The following is a 21,717-nucleotide window of genomic DNA, read 5'->3' on the forward strand; positions in this document are numbered from 1 at the left end:
AACACTGAGATAAAGAATGAATGTCTCATTAGCATGTTATTTTTTGCTACAAAGCAAGATTGAATTTTCCTAATTGAAATTCACCAGGTCGGACTATGGATCTTAGGTGGTTTTTTGCTGAAAGGGAGGGGAGCGGAGAGTTTAAAATTGCATATATCATTTCTAGACAAGTTTTATCTCCTGAACCTCACTCTGATTTCCTCAGGCAGCTGGAGAGGAATTTCTCAGAGATTTGCCCAGCTGCATTTTTTTTTCTCTTTTTGCCTTTCAACAACAACAATATTTGCATTTGGACCTTTCTGTTCCTGTTTGGGGAGCTTACTTCCAACAACAACAACAATAGACATTTACATAGCACCTTTAATGTAGCAAGCCATCTCAAAGTTCTTTACAGGAATGTCATCAAACAAAATATGACTCCAAGCCCCATCAGGACAAGTAAAGATGCAAGCTTTGAGGAGCATCTTAAAGGAGGAGAGATAGGTGGAATTTTCCCAGCATTGCACGAAGTGCAGCGGGGATAGAGGGGCTGGCAGGGGACGGCATGAAAAATTACCCGCAATGTTGGGTTTTTGCACTGTAATGTCCACTTCCTGGTGCGCCCACCTCACTAATAATGCATGCATGGGAAACATGCTGCGTCACTTGTGGGCAGCCTCAGATTTGGCCACCACACCCTCACCTCAGCTCCAGGCACCATATTTAAAGCGCGCCAGACTGCATGCCTACTCCATGTCCATAGACCAGGACTGCTCCAGGCAACAGATAGCCCGAAAGACAGGAAGATGGCAGCCCCCAAATGTAGTGACGTCTCACTGGAGTGCCTTTTGACGTCATTGATGCTGTTGTGATGTCCTCTACCCCCGCTCTGGAGGTCCAACAAAGACACCAATCCAGCCTGGGAGGCTGTGACAGCTGCGGTCAGCACTAACAGAGCACAGAGGAGGTCAGCCATACAGTGCAGGAGTAGGATGAATGATCTCATCCGTTCCGCCATCCCATCACTCTCAACTCACACATTCCCAAACCCATCACACATCCACAGAGATCTCACTCCTCAAAGGACAACACCACTAACTCTCACACACACCCTCACATCTCCATCTGGTGCATATCCTCTGCAGCTCACCTATCCGTGGCTCTGTTCAACACTCAAATATTCCAGCATCCTTATCATCTGCTGTGGCATGTGTCCTGCTCACACGCTCTCCATCTGTTTGCATACAGGAGAAGCTGGCTCACAACAGGAGGGAGAGACCTAGACCAGGGAATGGAGTGGCTAATATTAGGCCTCTCCCTCACTTTGAGGAGTGTGCTATCGCACTAGCTAGTGAGGAGGTGGACCATTCCTGCAGCATAAATAATGTCGATGCAAACACCCACTTGAGGATTCTGCACAAGATCATCCTCTCTCAATGCAACTGTGAGTTCTCTCTCTCTTGCTTCTACTCTCCTGCCATGCACTAATTACCTCTACTTTGGTTCACAGGGAGCACTGCCAAGCCACTGACACCCTCAGCCAGCCAGTCCCTCAGCTCCATGCACATCCTCACCTCTAGCCAAGAGGACATCTCCTCCATTGAAGAGCTGGAAATAAGTAGCCTGGAAGACTCATCTCAACACTTACCCACGCACTCCACCAGTGCAGAGACCCACACCTCGGTGGGACCTAGATCTAGAACAGGCTCAGGTTCACAATCTGGTGGTCACCACATGAAAACGTGTCCGCAGCAGGAGGAGGAAGGTTCAGCCGAGCTCCCGGGCATTCAGAGAACAGCTGGGGATCAGGCACCTGTGAAGTCCAAGTTAAGATGACCAGCCACTGGGTTCAGCCTTCCAACTCATCATGGAGGGTCAGAAGGCGGGGAACATCATGCAGAGCTGCTGGAAGCTCTCGACAGAGTGGCACATGAGTCGGAGGAGTGCATCGGCCTGTTCCCTGATGAAGTGGTGCCCACATGTGCGATTATGGAGGTCTCCATGGGAAGGATGGCAAACACCATGGAGACCCTGGTCCTGCAGTGGCAACTCAAGAGGGAAATGAGAAACCTCGACATCCCTCCAGGTGCTCCTTCCTTTCAAGGAGCCAGGCCAGGACCACCAGGCCCCCGAAGGGGGGAGGAGCGGCAGCTGGACACCCCGAGTCATCCACTCAGGAATCTGAGAGATTGTCCGCTCCCTCTGAGTCCTCTTTGACTGTGACCCCCTCAACCTTGTCCTCTGCCACCGCAGAGGGTGCAGCGTGCCCATAGGAGGCTAGAAAAGCAAGCTGGGGCCCTCCAGGCTTTGGCTCTCCAAAGGACGCATGCCAAAGTTATCAGAGGCAACAGGGCCAAACATTGGACAGGCTGTCTCCACCCCTGCTGCAGATGTCAGGGCCATACATAGAAGAAGTGGTAGGCTTAGAAAAGTTAAAAAATTCTGATCACATGTGGTTGCATGGGTGAACACATTTTGTCATTTATAATCTTAATATACTCACTTTCACTGAATAATGTGTATTGGTGTCTTTCAACTTCATTGACAGGCTTCACGAGTCCTCCCACTGCATTCCCCCTACTAGCAGTTCAGCAGCATGCAGCCGGACCACGAGTGATTCTGGAGGGAGAGGTGTGTGTGTATGTGGCAGGGCCTATTGGAGCCTCGTGCAAGCACTCTCCCCCGCACGCGGAGCCTTCATCCATCAAACTCATTTCACTGTCCCGAGCATTTTCAATGCTGCCTGCTGGGGTTCACTTTCAGTTGTCCATCTGAGCTGAGCTGCATCTCCACCCACCAACTGATCACACTCTCATGCAGCACCTGTGCCCGTCCAACATGAGGCTCCATTCACTTTCGATTTGTGCAATAAGGTAGTAAAGTTTCTGGTAAGCTCCCCGTCCTTTCCCCGCCCCCAGTCACCCATTTCCTTTCCCCCACCACAGTTGACCCCCTGGCATCACATTCCACCTCCCCACCATTACCCTACAGCCCAATCCCTTCTCCTTCAGGAATGTCCAGGTGAATGTGTACATTCCCTACCCTCCTGAAAATGCCACCCCTATCCACACTGACCTCCCCAGCCTCTTCCTTCCCAACCCTCCCACCCCGATCCGTGTTTGCCTCCTTGTCCCCATCAATCACCCTCACGCCACCCCCCCCCCCCTACCAGTATGGACGCACCCTCACCCTCCCAGCTCCCTCTGCCCCTCTCACACTCACATTCCATCCCACCACACCCACTCTGAGTTCGATCCCATTAACTCCAATGTGAGGAGCCGCACATTGACTCCACAGACCCTCCTTGCACGTTCACCTGGATATTCCACCCCCCCCTTACAACTTCCACCCGCCTATTCCCCCACCCCCTTACACCTGCACCCCACCCTGTACATCGTACCCCTTGTACAGCCTGCTCCCCCAATACACCTTCCACCACCCACCTCCCTACACCGTCCCCCTACCCCTGCCATTCACATTCACCCCCTCCCCAAACTTCAGCCCCCAACACCTTCTGGGCCGCCCCTCCTCCCCATTCCCCTACCACCCCGGCCCGGTACACATTCCCCTTGCACTTACACCGAGACCTTCCTCTCCCCATCCCCACCTCCTCGCCGCTCATTGGTAACTGCCCATGATGAAGTCGTCTCTGGAAGACGGTGCAAGCCCATTGTGAAGCCTCTGAAGTCCCAAAGCAGCTCCGAAGCCTCAGTGAAGTCAAAACAGCTGCGTGGACAATTCCCACCTTCTGAGAGCTAGTTCGTGGTGGAGCCATGTGCACGAGGATGCGATGCACATTCCTCCAGGGTCTGGTAGCTGTAGGGCTCCATCATCTTCGCCTTGGATGTCCACGATCTGGGCAAAGCCCTAAAAGGTAAGTCCCGACTTCTGCACATCACACTTGTCCAGACATGTTCTGTATCGGCATGTTTCCCTGCTGGCATAATGGTAAATCAGGCATGGGGGGGTTGATTCAGTTTGGGCCTTACTTTGCATTCCATTAGCAGGATGCAATGGGTTTCACACCGGCCTTCAGTGGGATTTGCGATTAGCCATGGCTGAAACCACTGGATCATTCCACTGTGGTTTCACGCCAGCATGAAACCGACTTCCGTCCCTCCCACTAAATTCGCCCCCCTGACCCTCCCATCCACTGAGCATGACACCCACGCACACGAAAGTGGAAAATCCCAGTCATTGTGAGGTGGAGAGGATTCCAGGGCTGGGATTTCCCAGAGGCAGCACCAGTGCTGAAAGTTGTGGGGAAGTGGGGTGGGTCAACCTCACTTCAACGGGCAGAGGGACCCAGGGCCACATTTTACGGGCAACATCTAATTAAGGGTGGCAGCCAGCCCTCAAGAGCTGACGGTCCGATCAATCAGAGGGCCAGCAGCTCAGCAGCCTGACTATCACCAGTGTCTGCAACTGGAGGATGAGGACGCTGTGATGGATGTACATTCTCACAACCAGGTAAGGGAGGGGAGGCAGTTGCTGATGGCAAGAGGTACCGAAGCCCTGGTTAGGGAGGGATGGAAGGGGATCTTCATTTGTCAATGAGTTCCCCAAAAGGAGAGCAACCCCCCCCTTTTGGAAACTGTGGGGAGGCCTTCAGGGTTTAGCTGGTAGTCTCATACTGCAGTGGAGGGCCCCCAGCAGCTGGTAAAATGCCAGTGAAGGAAGAGGTCTTCATTGAGCCACTTAGATGGTCAATTAGGCTCCAGGCAGCTGGGTGGGCTGCCATCTTCTCCATTGGCGTAATGGCAGAAAGGCTGTCTGGTAACCACCACAGTGTGCCTACCCACTCCATTTTGTCAGGCTTCCCGCCTCCACACCTGTCCCAAAAGCTCCATAGAATTCAGCCCCAACTATTAAGGTCCAGGCAGCTGAAGGCCCAGCTGCTAATGTTTGAGTGATTAAAATTGGGGATGCACAAGAGGCAGCATTGGAGGCGCACAAAGCTCTTGGAGGGTTGTGGGGCTGGAGGAGATTGCAGAGATAGAGAGGGTTGAAGCTATGGATGGATTTGTAAACAAGAAAGAGAACTTTAAACTCTGAGGAACCAATGTAGGTCAATGTAGCAAGCACAGGGATTATGGGCGAATGAGACTTGGTTTGAGTTAGGGTTTGGGCAGCAGATTTTTGGATTAGCTGAAGTTTAAGAAGGGTGTAAGGTGGAAGTCTGGCCAGGTCAATTGTGGTACCGTTGTGGGCTGGTTGAACAGTTACTAAGCCGCTTATATATAACTGTGGGCTTTTGGCTATCTCTACTTGCGTAGGGCGGTCCAGTTCAAATGCAATATTCAGTTGGAGTAGGGCCAAGAAGTGGGGAACCAGCTGGTCTCGCCCAAAGGAGGACATCATGGGGGAGTGCAGATAAATAGTAGTGAGGAGGAGGAGGATGGGGGATAGAGGTGTGGAAGAGAGGAAAGATGAAGAGGACAGAGGAGGAGAAAAAGAGGCATTGGCGTCAGAGAAGAATGGATGGCATGTACTAGGATTGATTTTCTTCTCAGTGGGAATGGAGATGTAACGGCCAAAGGTTCATTTTATTATGACGGGCAGGGGGGGGCTTCATAGAGGATACGCTTTGACTCAATGTTATGGATGGTTTGGGAATCCTTAAGTTGTTTTTGGCTAGGCAAGGGTGAAAGGGGAGTACCATAGAGGGGCCAGGGGCTAAAGAGACCAGAGTTGCATCTCAGCAAGGTGGAGGCAGTGTTGGAGCCAAGGTCACTGTGCCCTAACTCCTGGCAGGTGGCTAAGAGTTGTGAGCAGCTTATCAGCTGAGAGCTCTCCAAGGCCTGCCTTGCAGCTGGGATATTAACATTTTAGAAAGCAGCAGGTTGTACACTTGCCATTACATATGTTAAGATCATGCTTTGTGTCTACAGTTCGTGGATGCTACAAAAATTTTCAACTTAGATCTGGATACATGCAACTAAATTTTCTGTGGGACCCCAAGCTATTGCAGGGTTTAAATTATTGCATTTTTCTCTTTCAGTGTGACCTGTTTCTCCTTCACTACTATTCCTTTTCCTCTACTGCTTTTGCTATCTTGTATCTCAAACACAGTCGCAGTTTGATCCAGCAAACCAGTAAACTGTTTGGAATGAATACTAGATTCGGAACACTATTCTCTACATACTTAATCCCCACACCAAAAATGTAAATTGGGCATTCCATTCTGTGGACACTTCCATAGGCTTATGTGCCAGCATAAGTTAGCACTCACATTTGGCAGCCAGCCTGCTGTTGCTTCCCTGCCCTATTGATCAAATGCAGTGAGGCCACTGGACTTCACAGAGGGACCAGTGCAAATACAACTATTGATGGAACAATACAGGTGCCCAATTCACATGACAGGCACTCAGATATTCCTGGAATATTGCTTGTGCGATGACGAAAGTTGAGGTCATTTACACCACCACAGTCACAGTAACATTAGTTCACACAACAGTGCTGGGAAGGCCCTCACCCCCACTCCCAGGATTGTCTACTCAGACCTTGTATGTACTATTTCCTCATCTAGTTTATATCATAATGATTGTCAATAGGTTCCTGAAAGCAGTGCCATGTTTATTTTGGCTTTGGGATATTTAAGTAAAATCCCTACGACAGTGTTTGATACTTAGTGAGCAGGAAACAGGTCTCCTTGAGATGCATGTGCAACATTTACTTTCTAATCAGCACTTATCAGGGTAAGAATCGGTTCACTACAGGCACCATAACTTGACTAAAGAAACACTAGGTACAAGTCAAAAAAGTGGTACTTTAAAACTGACCAATGATTCAAAATATTTGTAAATTTGAAATTAGACACATGTTAAGATTACTCAATAGTTTCTCAGAGTTATTGACGAAAATCAGGTTCATAATTTGATCAATACCTGTCAATGGATTATAGTGGCACAAATTCAATTTCTGCCCATTCAACTAGTAAACATATTGGTAGCAAAATTGGAGACTGAAAACAGGTGCTAGATTTTAATGTACAATTAACCCATATCGGTCCCTTCCTATGCAGGCAGAATGTAAACATCATGCCACCTGCTCATTTATGTGATAGATGCACGTAACCCAGTGCTAAACAAATTGTCGAGTGGCTGCACAACTCAGCAGGGGAGCCAAGTTTGTGTGAGGCTAGCACTACTTAAAATCATATACACCTCAAACAAGGGGTACATTCTGTTTGCAGTAGATGCTAGAAGAGGCTGGGCAGACTATCGAACAGTGATGAATGGCGTGACAAGGCAGAGAGCAGGCCCCATGGTGCTCAGATGTAGCACTGGTGGTTTTAGTGCAGGTGGTGGACAAGAGAGAAATCTCTATCCATCTCCACGTGGCCAGGAGGCCTTCTGAACAAACTCAGAGAAAGCATGAGGAGCAGATAGCCATCACAGTCACTGTCAGCGGTGTAGCTGGATGGAGTGCTGCAAGAACTTCAAAGAATGCAAGTAAGTGGTCAAGTCCAGTGAATTCATCCTCAAATGCCCATATCCTTGTGACTGAACCACTCACTTCAGTCACTGCTCAATTCGCCACCTACCCACACCCCTTCACTCACATACCAATAATCTGTATCAATCATGGCTCACACCTTGCATTCATAGCTTTATCTCGCCCTAACACATTTAGCACTGCTGCAAGCCTCACACCTAAATCTCAGTTCGTGCACACTGCTGGTTATTCACCCATGATAAGCACATCACCCAAACATATTTCTCCAAACTCACTGATACTTTTCCCTTTCTCTGGCAGGATAAAGTGGCACATAACTGAAGGCAGCAGCACCTCATCAATATGCTCTCCATCACTGGGGAGGCCACAACTGATGCTTTGGCCAATGGCAAGGCTAAATCCATCAAAGGTGATGATGATCTAGAACACAATCCTCTTTCATGTGTCCTGCTACCTCCTCAATCCACAATCTTTTCTAGTCTATAAGCTGCACAGTGTAAAGCTCTTGCTTTCTCCTCCTTCCCTCATAATAACTTTATTTTTCCTGGTACTCAAGAACTGGAACCTGGCCAGGCAGTGGTGGAAGAGCAGGAAGACAGTGATGAAGAAGAAACATAGTCATTCACTCTCACACTCCTTGCTACCAGGTCAGATACTGACACTGTGCATACTTTAGAGGATAGTTTTAAAGGTGTGATCTGCATGTGGTAACTTATTGCTAGGATTTCTAAGGTGTGTCCCATAAGAGTGCCAGTGGTCCTATGAGCATAAATCTACTCTCCTCTCTCAGAATGACAGCATTCAACCTTCCACCCCTGCCCTTGCTGTAGCCTGTCAGCTAACTAGTCCAGGCTGCTGTCACGCATATCAAAGTGGTACAGGCTGAAGGTGGGCCTTCTCGGAACAGAGCTATTTGCGATTGTCACCTTTAGTGAAAGTCAGCAGCCTTCCAGCAACTATGCTGCAACTACTGGGGTAGCGCTGCATAGGAGCGCTAGGACAGGCAAAGACACACAAAAGATAGGCACTAATGGATTGCACAAAGGTGATTAGTTGATTTTATATGGAATATTGGATGTTTGTTTTGTTGTGGCTTTTATTTCAACATTGTGGAGAGGACACTGTGATGGTCTGTAGCAGAGGGAATGTAAGGTGTGGGACGGTTATTGAATGTGGCATTGAGTCTATAAGATAATGTATCACAGTCAAATAAGCCAATCAAAGCCAGCAGAGCCAGGAAGATGTGTTGGATGCCTCCTTTTCCTTTTGCTCAGCTGCTCACCATGTGACTGGTGAGAAGGGTTGTGTACTCATGATGGTGAAGTTAATTTTGTGCAGCGTGCAGCAGACTATGACACACAGCATTGTAGGGCTCCTCCAGATTGGGCCAGGCAGTGGTCTGCCCTGCGGTTGTACACTTTTAAGTGGGTGTGATTATGTTTTCTGTATACGTTACTGGAGGAGAAATGCAACAATGTGATTCACATTCAGTCTCAGTCTCTTGTGAGGAACCAAACAGGTCAGACGGTTATATAAGTTCTCCAACTTTATAATACTGCTACCAACTTCTTATCTCCTTCCTAAATGAACCTACGTATTTGTGTGTTAACCAATCCCTCAAGCATGGTTGGTTCCCTGATGTTTATTTGTTGGTAAGCACGAGGAGAAGAAAAACACAACATACTTGATCACATTTTGTGTGATCGTTATCTCCATACTGCAGACATGTGCATGGGTCATGCACCAAGTCTTGAGCCAGGTGGTCAGTGGATAAGTCTTGTCATCATTAGCCACCCTCTTGTTCGTTCTGGTGGCTCAATGCAGATAGTATAATGAACTGCGACAGAATGAAGACATAATGACCAGGATACCGGGCTTTCATGTACATGATAGGCTGTGCTGTACAATTATACACCAGCTGGACTTTGAGGGAGCAAAGCCATTCAGGTTGTGGGTACATCTCATAACTTATATGTGATGCCCACAAAGCAGTGCATGTGCAATCAATGGCACCCTGCGCCATGGGCAATTCTTCAATCCTGACAAAGCCACATGCTTGGTCTACCTGCTTTTCTCTGGAAAAAGAGAGTGACATGTATTCTGCTCTCTTTACATTCAGAGCATCGGTAACCTTCCATATGCAAGGGTGGACAGTGAACTGGGAGATGCTGCAAATATTGCCTGCTCCTGCCTGGAAGGAGCCAGAAACTTAAGAGTTCATGACCTTCACAACCACTGACAATGGTGGCCTTGTCCTGTGCTGAGATTGCAGTTCTGGCTGCAATAGGTGGCAGATTTCAGTGAGCACATTCTTGTTAAACTTGAGACATCCAAGGCACTGTTCCTCATTGAGGTCCAGGTAGGAGAATTGCTTCCTGAAAATCTTGGGGTTTATGGCCTTCTTCTTTGAGCAGTTAACCAGTTCATTCTCCCTGTCATGTTGCAGGCCAAAGGTTAAACGCTAATGCAGACATGTCTGGGAGCAAATGGCCTGAGCAGAACCCTTAGAGTTAGGACCAAGACCTTCGCCATATAGCACATGACTCCTTGTAGCATTCACCAGCATGAAGCAGCAATACAAAAAAGAATCACTTACACAAACTCAGCAATATCAGCAGAAATCAAGCAAGTAACTCAAGTGAAAGTAGTTAATGCCTCTTTTAACCAGCACTGGTGAGGCGGTCCTTTCTCCGGTTGACACATGTTCTACTGTGTGAGTTTAAGGGAGGGAAGTAATTGGAGCATTTAGGTTGAAAATGGCAGCATTGGCATCAAATCCATGTTATTCGCTGACTGAAGTCACGATCTGCCAACTCTACCTACTTCCAGCGCTGCTGCTTCCTGCACTCGCACTGAATCAGTGACAAAAATGGCATCCAGCACGGCCAATACCAGAAATGTTCATGTGCACCATGGATGCTATTCTGAACTCGAAACAGAATCAGTAGCGCCAAAAATACAGGCACCATGCAACCCAAATTTGTGCCATTAGGCAATCTTAACAAACAAACAAACCAGGAGGCAAGGGGAAATTTTCCACTGTGTAAAGTGCTCATCTAAATTGATGAAAAAAATTCTTGCATTTTCAATCAGCTTACAAATCAATATACTGAATTTAAAGAGATATTGGCCTTTGTGTTTGTGCAAGAGAAACAACTGCACATCTTTTTCAAAGACATTTTAGCAATTCTTGGTATAATATTACGCAGTTTCATTGTTTAATTGTATCTACAAATATTTGTGCAACTTTTAATGGTCTAGTTATTTTTGTGAGTTCTTTAAAGATTTTATTAGAAACATAAATTATGAAGTCATGCAGTCCTATCACATGGGGCCATAGCTCAGCTGTTTCAAATAATATACCAGAATGTCTCAAAATTTCCAGAGATGCATTTATCAGGTTTGAGACCCTTCTAATAAATCACAGCAAGTTATTGTGTCTGCAACTAATTCTATCTTTCTCACTGTAGGCTGCCAGTAAGTATAAGAGCTGCAGATTAGCAATATTAAAATTTAGAGGTTGAAGTCTACAGTAACATGTGGCTGAAAGAGGCATATAAAATAATATATAAAAGTGTATATGTATTTTCCTAAGTTATTTTCTTCCATTTCTGTGGTGTGGATCTTCTTGGTTTGAAGAGTTCTTCCCAGATTTGTTGAAGGAATCTCCATAAAGTAAGCAGCCAAAGAGCTAGTGATTAGCTTTCTGATTAGCTTTCTTTTTCCCTCACCTTTCTCTAGGGGGCAGCACCCAACTTCTACAAAATACCTGACCACAGAGCAGTAAAATTCCAGTGTGTGTGGAAGCACTGGCATAAATCTGGTCCATACAACTTCTTGGGATCTTGAATCAAAATAGCAATGTACTATACTGTGCTAAAATAATGTATTACGCATTAAATTATTTCAAGGTACAACACTAGAACATTAAGGTGAGTCACACTGTCTAATTAAAACATGAGCCTGAATATTTCCCTCATCAAGTGCATGCAACTGGCAGGCCCGGGAGCGGATGGGAAATGAGCCACTGACCGCGATCGGCCCCCGACCACGATTTCACGCTGGATGGCCAATTAAGGTCGGGCACCAGATCCAATGGCAACCTGGTGGGCACTTTAAAAACCAGCAAAGGCAGCCCCCTAAAGGCTGCCAGGGGAGAATCTTTAGAGCAGTCCAGAGACTAGAACAACAGTGGCAGGAAACGTCAGGTGGGAGGGCAGATTGGGTGGGCACTCAGCCCCCCAGTTTCTCGGATGAGTGCCTCGCAGTCCTCATGGAGGTGATCGGTATCAGGTGGGACACTCTCATACCTAGGAATCGCAGGAGGCGGCCACTGCACCAGACCAAAAAAGTCTGGGAGGAGGTGGCAGCTGAGGTCAGCGACCATGACGTTGTGCGGTGCACATGGGTGCAGTGCCGCAAAAAGTTCAACAGCCTGCTGCGCTCCACGAGGTTGACCATGTTGGCATGGATCAGTTTGGAGAAGTGGTCGTCCCCCCGTGGAGCTCAGGGGTGTTAGGGTCTAAGTGCCGACTGTCAATGACGCCGGAACTGGCCAAGTGGGTGAGCCTTGGTTGCTTTGACTGAATGCCTTTTGGCTCAAGGGCCATCACTCTGATATGCCCTGCAAGGTGTTCCTCAGGTGGAGTTGGCCAGGCTGCAATGGGGCTGCAGGTAGAGAGTGGAGTTCAGGAGAAGAGGAGCCATACACCATCAAGAGGTCAAGGTCAGGCGGCGGACCCCAATATCCTAATATTGACGAGGTACGAAATGTATGTATTGGAGCTGGAGAGCCGCCACCCACCTCGGTCACCCGGTCGTGGAGAAGCAGGGGTCTCTGATGAAGCTAAGAGTGAAGTGCAAACATTTTTGTGTATCTCATCATTAATGGGAGCTTCAAACCTGGAGACCCTATTGATTATTGAAAGACGAGGGCACCATGGTGCAGATCTCCATTGTGTCACCAGGGTGCTTGGCATGCATAGTGACAGTGTGATGACTTAAGTTAATGACGTTCTGTTGTTCTCCCTTAGATTCACCAGCTGTTATTCGCAGGACCCCGAAGAGCCATCCCTGATGCCGGAGGACCACCGGGCTTCATTTGCACCTACGTCACACCCACTCTCTGAACCAGGCACCAGCGCAGATACCAGCACCTCAGCCATTAGATCATTGACTAGAATGTCGGTGCACAGCAGTGAGGCCACTTCACAGTCGCTTGAGGAGCAGGCGGAGGCAGAGAGTCCCCATGGCGCCGGCAGTCGGAGGACTGCTGGAGACCAGGACAATGCTCAGTCGAAGGCAGATGACGAGTGTCTGGAGTCATCCTTTAGGCAGCAGATGTTGAATGTCCAGCAGAATGTGTGGGAAGGTCTGGCGGAGATCCAACATGGTAAGTGTGCCATGGTCTCCGTTGTGGAGGAGTCCATGCAGACCATGAACACTGCATTGAGCCTCATCGCCAAGTGGTAACTCTCATGGAGAGGCAGCTCCAGGAACAGAATCAGAGGCTCCTGGGGTTGCGCTCGGACCTGCAAGCCCTCACACAGGCAATGACCTCAGGTGGTCAGCGCCAGTGTGGGAGATGGGTGAAGCACCCGGTGTCCCAGCTAGGTGCCCGTCCATCAATGGCGAGCAGGGAGGTTCAGAGCGACCTCACGTTGGTGCACAAGCTGCTTGTTGTCTCTGCGGGATCCTCTCTGGATGACAGCAGCAGCTCCTCCATCATCTGCCAGTGACCATGGCGTCTGATGAGGCTGCGATGACTGGGGAGATGCCAGCTGTGGCACCGGTCATGCCCTCCTGGGCAGGACCAGCAGAGGCTCCACTGGCCAGAAGACAACCACCAAGGTCATTAAGGCCAATGTGACAGCAGGCTGCCTCCAAGGCTGCTGCCAGCGAGGGGTGGGGGGGAGGGAAAGGGGGCGGCACCAAGGTGCATCACTCATAAATGTAAGTCTCAGGCACATTGAGCACAAGAGGGACTGTTCACAATCATCTTCTGTTCTACCATGTTTTATTAACATGTTTACTGGCGTGGCCATTAACACCAGGTATAATTCTGTCCATTTGATGAGAGTGTCAAAATGATATAAATTTTGCTTTTGTCTTAATGACCTGAGTATGCTTCACCTTTTATTTTGGTGCAGGGTTTGCCAAAAGGTAACGCTGGATATGAGTGGCTCTTAACTTTATTGCACAGGCACTGAGTGTTTAGTGTTCAAATGAAAGGGTCATTTCAGACATCCGGGATGGAGGCGGCAGCACTGGCATGGGGATGAAGCTGATCTTTGGCCAGCTAGCTGAAGGGGTGTTGGATCAAGGCATCCCTGGTGTCCCTCCATCCCTGAAGGATACAGAGGTTTGCCTCCACATCCTCAGTGTTCTTCTCACCGTGCTCCTCTTCTGACTCACAACTGGACTCATCCTCTGTGGCCTGTGCAGCTGCATCAAGATCCTTTTCCTCCAGTGGGTCCTCCCTTGCCAGTGCCAGATTGTGGAGAACGCAGCATGCAACCACTATCAGTGACACCTGCTCTGGGAGGTATTGTGGTGCTCCCCTGAACGGTCCAGGCATCGGAAACACATCTTCAGAAGACCTATGGTCCTCTCTATCACCACCCTTATGGAGGCATGATTCATATTGTAACGCTGCTCTGTCTCTGTTCTTGGGTGGCAGAGAGGCATCATAAGCCGCCTTTTCAACAGATAGCCCTTGTCACCCAGCAGCCATCCATCCAGTCGGGCTGGAACACTTGGCACCTGGGAATGTCTGAGGATGTAGGTGTCATGGGAGCTGCCTGGGTACCTTGCACAGACTTGTAGAATCTGCATCCTGTGATCACACACTATCTGTACATTCAAGGAGTGGAAGCCCTTCCTGTTGACGAAGGCACCGGGCTCACCTGCTGGCACCTTGATGACCACATGTGTACAGTCTATAGCTCCCTGGACACAGGGGAAGCCAGCAATAGCTGCAAACCCTCTGGCTCACTCAGCCTGGATGGCCTCATCTGTACGGAAATGAATAAATGTCATTACCCCCCTGAACAGAGCATCAGTCACCAGCTTGACGCAACTGTGGACAGCTGATTGGGAGATTCCACAGAGACCCCCACTGAATCGTGGAACGAGCTGGAGGCATAGACGTTGAGGGCCACTGTAGTAGCCTTCAGAGCTACTGTGTCCACCCACACAGTTGGAGGTGATCTCAGGCCCAATTATCGGACACATGGAGGTCACAGTCTCCCGGGAGAGGCGGAGCGTCTTTCGGCACTGCACCTCAGACACATTTAGGTAGCTGCATCGCTGCCTGTGAACCCTGGCAGCAGGATAGCGGTGTTTACTGTGACCCCTTACACCTCGGACTACCTGCTGGCCCTGCGCACTTGTGCCTGCGCCTCTCCTCCCACAGGTCGCTCCCCTGGAAGCTGTATAGGGACACCTGGCCTCCTCTTCCTACTGCCCCTCACCCTCCTCAGAGGAGGTGCCTGCAGCAGAGAGCACAACTCCCATTACCAGGGTTACAGAACGTTGTCTGATACCTGGAAGGGTCCACACGGTCAAAATTCTCTGGAGGCCTTGGAGACACCAATGAGTCCTGAAATGAAGCCTGGAAATACTAAGAACGACGCTGTCATGTTTAAAGGTTTTAAGCAACAAGCAGCAAACCATCTCCTAAACTCCTCACTACTCAAAATGGGAATGCTGCTGACCCTTTTTATCCCACTCATGGATGAGGTTTCATTAAAAGTGGGCTGCCCGCCTGCCCATTTTGCCCGTGCGACGAGCGTCAAATCACACGAGCAACGTAAAATTGCCAGGAAGTGCCTTTTTAATGTCTTTAAGTGGCCTTTTCATTGTTGGCGGGCACATCTCCAACATCCACACGCATACATCGACCTGAAGATTGCTCACGTGTGAAATGACATCAGGACACTCGCCCGATGTCATCTCGCGCTATTTCACATCCTCTCGGGTCGGGCACACACCCGCCCGCGATGTATAAAATTCTGCCTATGAGGTCTAGTTCTTGTACCAAGAGTAAAATAGATCCAAACTATTTTCATAAAAACTCAATATTAAGTAAAGAGCTATGTTTTATGCACTATACATTTGTTTAATAAGAGGATTTTAAGTTATAGCAAACGAAAAACCATTTACTAAAAAGATGTTGGATATAAATGCATTTGTTAATCAAATACTGCCTCAAAAGAATTTCATATTTTAATAGTTTTCTTTTCAGTATTCAAAGAATATAAGTAGAAGATTTTTTTTATTATTCATTGAATGTGGGCATCTCTGGCATGGCCAGCATTTATTGCCCATTCAACTGTCACTGAGGAGGTGTGGTGAGCTATTTTCTTGAACCACTGCTAAAAGTAACCCCACAGTGCTGTTATAGGAGTTCCAGTATTTTAACACAGGGACGATGAAGGAACAGTAGTACATTTCTAAGTCAGGATAGTAGGGGCAGTTGGAGGTGGTGGTGTTCCCATGCGCCTGCCCTTGTCAATCAGAGGTTACTGGTTTGTATGCTGCTGTTCAAGGAACATGGGCAAGTTGCCCTGCAGCCATGGTGTGCCAATGGTGGAAAGAATGATTAAGAGGTGTCAATTCAGAGGGCTGCTTTGTCCTGGATGGTGTTGTGCTTCTTGGGTGTTGTTGCAGCTCCACTCATCCAGTCAAGTTTCATCACACTCCTGACTTGTGCCTTGTAGATAGTAGGTAGGTTTTTGGGAGTCAGGAGGTGCATAGGCTGTAGATTACCAGCCTACAACCTGCTCTTGTGGCCACAGTATGTCTATGGCTGGTCAAGTTAACTTTCTTGTCAATGGTAGCCTCCAGGATGTTGAATGGTGGAGAATTTGACAAAGGTAACGACAGTGAATGTCAAGGGGGTCTGGTTAGTCTTTCTCCTGTTGGAGATGGTCATTGCTGGCACTTGTGAGGCATGAATATTACTTGCAAGTTATCAGCCAAAGTCTGAATGTTGTTGAGGTCTTTCTGCATAAGGGCACAGAGTACTTCAGTGGGCAGAATTTTGTCAGTGGCACACTGTTCCCAGCAGTGGAACTGGAAGTGTGTGCCACTTCTGCACTCTTGCTTCTTCCATTTGCCACGCAAATTTGAAGTGCCGGTGGCGTGCACGGGAGACATTTGATTCCACGGCGGAAGAAGCTGTTCAGTGGTGAAACCCACTGTCAGCTGACAATGTAGCAGTTATGAGCAGGCTATTGAATAACCTCCTGGATAAACAGGAAGGCTCTGCATCACAGCCAAAACTTTTCTGCCCAACTCCGTTGCCATTAACATAAGACTTTTTGAGAGTATAAAGGCGGCTTACATGTTCTTTCAAATCTAAATTTCATTTGTAAATAATTCAGATTACATTGGTTTCACGTTATTCATGTGTGCATCATTGTTACTGGTCGAGACTCAGAGAGCTAACTGTACTGGCACGCCTGGTTGGGACACTTTACTGGGGAGTTAGGGATATTTCCTTTATCATGGAAGAAACAATGTTGTGTTTTTTGTTCACTCTTCATTGAATTTTCATGTTCATGTCGTACTTGCCACTCTACGAGACATGATGAACTTAAGAGCTCAGCTGCCCTTCCCTTTTATGTATTGTTAAGGACATTGTCCAAGATCACTCTCAGTGGGGATAATTGAAATGTTGTAGGTGAACTCATGGACGCGCGAAAGGGAAATCATGCCTGACAAATCTACTGGAATTTTTCGAGGATGTAACTAGTAGAGTTGATGAGGGGGAGCCAGTGGATGTGGTTTATTTGGGCTTTCAGAAGGCTTTCGACAAAGTCACACATAAGAGACTAGCATGTAAAATTAAAGCACATGGGATTGGGGGTAGTGTATTGAGATGGATAGAAAACTGGTTGGCAGACAGGAAACGAAGAGTAGGAATAGATGGGTGTTTTTCCAAATGGCAAGCAGTGACTAGTTGGATACCGCAGGGATCAGTGCTGAGACCCCAGCTATTCACAATATATATTAATGATTTAGATGAGGGAACTAAATGTAATATCTCCAAATTTGCAGATGACACAAAGCTGGGTGGGAGGGTGAGCTGTGAGGAGGATGCAGAGATGCTTCAATGTGATTTGGACAAGCTGAGTGAGTGGGCAAATGCATGGCAGATGCAGTATAATGCGGATAAATGTTAGGTTATCCACTTTGGTAGCAAAAACACGAAGGCAGATTATTATCTGAATGGTTATAAATTGAGAGAGGGGAATGTGCAACCAGACCTGGGTGTCTTCGTACACCAGTCACTGAAGGTAAGCATGCAGGTGCAGCAGGCGGTAAAGAAGGCAAATGCTATGTTGGCCTTCATAGCCAGAGGATTCGAATACAGGAACAGGGATGTCTTACTTCACTTATACAGGGCCTTTGTGAGTCCACACCTGGAGTATTTTGTGCAGTTTTGGTCTCCTTATCTGAGGAAGGATGTTCTTGTTATAGAGGGAGTGCAGAGAAAGTTTACCCGACTGATTCCTGGGATGGTGGGACTGACATATGAGGAGAAATTGAGTCGGTTAAGGTTATATACACTGGAGTTCAAAAGAATGAGGGCTGAATCTCATAGAAATCTATAAAATTCTAACAGGACTAGGCAGGGTAGATGCAGGAAGGATGTTCCCGATGGTGGGGGAGATCAGAACCAGGGTTCACAGTCTGAGGATATGGGCTAGAACATTTAGGACTGAGATGAGGAGAAATTTCTTCACCCAGAAAGTGATGAGCCTGTGGAATTCGCTACCACAGAAAGTAGTTGAGGCCAAAACCTTGTATGTTCTCAAGAAGGAGTTAGATATAGCTCTTGGGGCAAAAGGATATGGGGAGTAATCAGAGCAGGTTATTGAGTTAGATGATCAGCCATGATCACAATGAATGGCGGAGAAAGCTCAAAGGGCTGAGTGGCCTTCTGCTCCTATTTTCTATGTTTCCCTGTAAGGACTCTTCCAATCAACACCCTGAGATGGTTCCACATTTGGACAGTACTGATGCCAGTCTTTGGGACGTATGGCCTACGTACCTAGCATCAAACTGGCACTGAAATTTATATTCCACATTATTCATTTGTGTGATTGCCAGAATGTCTTTTTGGCTTGGCAGCAGCATCCTGTTAGTAGCAAAGACTGGCGGATTGTACCAAACAGCATGTCCCAGTCACTGTTTGCAGTTGGAAAGGTACAGACCCTACCCAACCAGCCCATGCTTACAAAACACAGTGTCCGACATTAGATGTGATTCCGCAATTGGACAACGTTTGCTAAATAATCCTCAGTGTGCTAAGAATTACGCTGACAACCAATTTAAGATTGTCAGTCGGGCTCACAGTGTGGTAGATTTGCATGTACTGGAAGCTACATATATTAATACACAGGGCCCTGTTCTTTGCAGGCAAAAAGAACATGTATATACATTGTGCCTGTTTCAGCTAAACAAAATAAGTGACAGCCATTCACTGACTCATTCCTTAGGGCAATGTCTTGACCAATCAGGGTCAAGCTGCCTGGTTTAAATTTCAAACAATGCTTGGCAGTTGGCTATTAGTCAACATCACTAATCTGAGTCCACTTGCCAACCAATCAGCACTCTCTTCTCATACAGTATAAATTGTTGGTTTTCTTATATTGGTATTCTTGCGAAGTGTCCTGATAAGAGCAAGACATTACAGTTTTGTTTCTGCTATAAAAACAATGGATCCATTCTTTACTGGAACAGGAACTAAACAGCAAATCAAGTACCTGGATATACAGAGTTATTTATATTTCTGCTAATTACATAGAGTACAACAATTTAACCGAGGGAGATCAAATGACATTATGAAATGTAAAAGCAAATGTGTTACAACTGTAATTGGAACACTGAGTTTACTGCTTTGAAATCATTCTATTAGTAGTTATTGTTTCTGATTTATGTGCTGCATTTGGCATGTATGTGTTGGGGGTGGAGTTGAAAAGGTAGCCTTAAAGGTCATTGCACTGGGAGCTGTTTTTATGACTGGAGCAAGCATTCATGTCTCAAGTTCTTAATGGATGACTACATCTGATTAAGAACCATGATGTCAATTGGGTTTATTACAGTAATACTGTAAAAGCTTCAACATGTCTCTTTTTTCAGCAATATGGATGCTATTAGTGCTCAAAGCATCGTCAGGTCATTCAATAAATGCAGGATATCCAATTCAACGGATGGAGATGAAGATGATTTGTTGCGGAGGGATTATTATGAAACCAAAAGCACCACATCTGATCCAGAATGGATTCTTACATTGATGCCATAGTCAAAGTGACTCAGAATGAATTCGATGAACTCTTCGCATCGAATGCCGAAGTCATAAATTTGATAGGTTTAAAAAGGCGTTGCTTGTGATTAAAGGTATATTTGCAGAATTAATTCATTTAATAAACTATGCCACATTAATATGAATTACTGGTGCTATTCTGTTTACACTTCCAAATGGTGATCACCTAAACTGACGGTTCCCATTTTATACGCAATACACGAGTCGACCCCCATTTTTGGAAGGATGTTTGGAGGCTTCAAAGGTCAACTTATCTGCTGCAAATTACAGTAACTGATTGGCTACAAGGAAAATAGAAGACAAAAGGAAGAGAGTGAGTCCAAAGCAGCTCAGATCATGCTTGGATAATTGAGCTAATTCATAAGCAGCATTGATGAGATCTGGGGGTGAATTAGCTGGCAATCTCTTTAGCCAGAATGTGACAGAGATAGAACTAGAAACAGCCTCAAAATAGAAATAACTGGTCAAAAGTTATTAATGGCATGATATTCTGGTATACGGTAATGGGTTTTTCCTGGTGACATCAGCAACATGTTACCCCAGCACTGAATGTGCCTCAATTTGTTCACATTATATTGATGTCATTACAGTCTTACTTCTGCTATCACAACAATGGATCCATTCTTCACTGGAACAGGGTCCAAACAGCAAATCAAGTATCTGGATATACAGAATTATTTATATTTCTGCTAATTACATAGAGTATAATAGATGACTGGTAGTAATTACAACAATTTAACCAAGGGAGGTCAAATGACATGAAATATAAAAGCAGATGTGTTGCAACTGTAACCTGAACACTGAGCTTACTGCTCTGAAATTATTCTATTATTGGTTATTGTTTCTGATGTATGTGCTGCATTTGGCATGTATGTATGTGTAGGGGGTGGAGTTGGAAAGGTGGTCTTAAAGGTCATTGCACTGGGAACAGATTTTTGTGACTGTAGCAAGCATTCACGTCTCAAGTTTTTAAACGGATGACTACATCTGATTAAAAGCCATGACGTCAATTGGGTTTATTACAGTATTACTATAAAATTCTTTTTCCAGATTATGGTACATCTTGTTGCTAAAAATATCCCACCGATGCTTCTGATGTAAACCTATACTGCCGATAGAAGACTAAAATGTCTGGCTCATCAAGTATCAATATGTCATTAACTACTCCTCAGGGACACTGGATTGTTCAGAGTCTGAGCTTGTCTGAGCAAGTTACTGAATATTTTTGTACAACTTCATGCCTGAGCACTCATTACTTAAGATTAGTATGCAGGACTTTAGGTCTCAATGTCAAGGACCAGTTACACCTCCAAGGACAACAAACAGTGCTTTGACTTAAAAAATACTAAATTTCATCAATACAGGGTTCTTCTTAAAATGAAATCCCTTCAATTATTGATCTTTTTGTTTTTAACATATCTAACTGCAGTAAACCAGTGTTCCTATAGCACCACCAAGTGATTGATAGTCAAAACTACATACTGGTTTGAGTTCGGTCACATCCCATTGAAGATATTCAGCCACATGCATCATTTGACTGATGATCTGGTCAAGTTCCTGGAGAAGAGGAAAAGAACATCTTAATTTAAAAAAATAGTAATTTCAATTTAAATTCCTATTTTTAATGTTTTTGGTTATCCTTTTGCAAATGCTTCAAGAGAAGCTTGTATTAACCTTTAAATATTCTTATGTCCATATACCAGTGTTATTAAGAAATATCATGTAAATCACAGATGCTATCATGTAAAAGTTTACAATAATAACAGGCATGTGATGCCATGCAGATTCAGATCCTTTATTACCCTTTCACTTGTATTCTGTCACCTCAATTAAAGTCAACATGCTCACAGCACCACATTTTTAGAATAAGAACACTATCAGTCAGTCTACAGTTTAAATTGAATAGAAGCCAAATACACTATCAGTGACTAGTTTGCTAATACAAC

General features: G+C 46.3%; 1 protein-coding gene across 3 annotated transcripts in view; it reads right to left on the reverse strand.

Annotated features, from left to right (window-relative positions):
- Positions 1 to 21,717, reverse strand: part of dgkb (diacylglycerol kinase, beta) — a 975,484-nt gene that overhangs the window by 714,638 nt on the left and 239,129 nt on the right. For all 3 annotated transcript variants that reach the window (XM_041184471.1, XM_041184469.1, XM_041184470.1), the window contains one exon: positions 21,254 to 21,328. In XM_041184471.1, the coding sequence (XP_041040405.1) occupies positions 21,254 to 21,328 (75 nt within the window). The remainder of the gene's footprint in view (positions 1 to 21,253; positions 21,329 to 21,717) is intronic.

This window comes from Carcharodon carcharias, chromosome 3, assembly GCF_017639515.1.
Source record: "Carcharodon carcharias isolate sCarCar2 chromosome 3, sCarCar2.pri, whole genome shotgun sequence".
NCBI lineage: Eukaryota > Metazoa > Chordata > Chondrichthyes > Lamniformes > Lamnidae > Carcharodon > Carcharodon carcharias.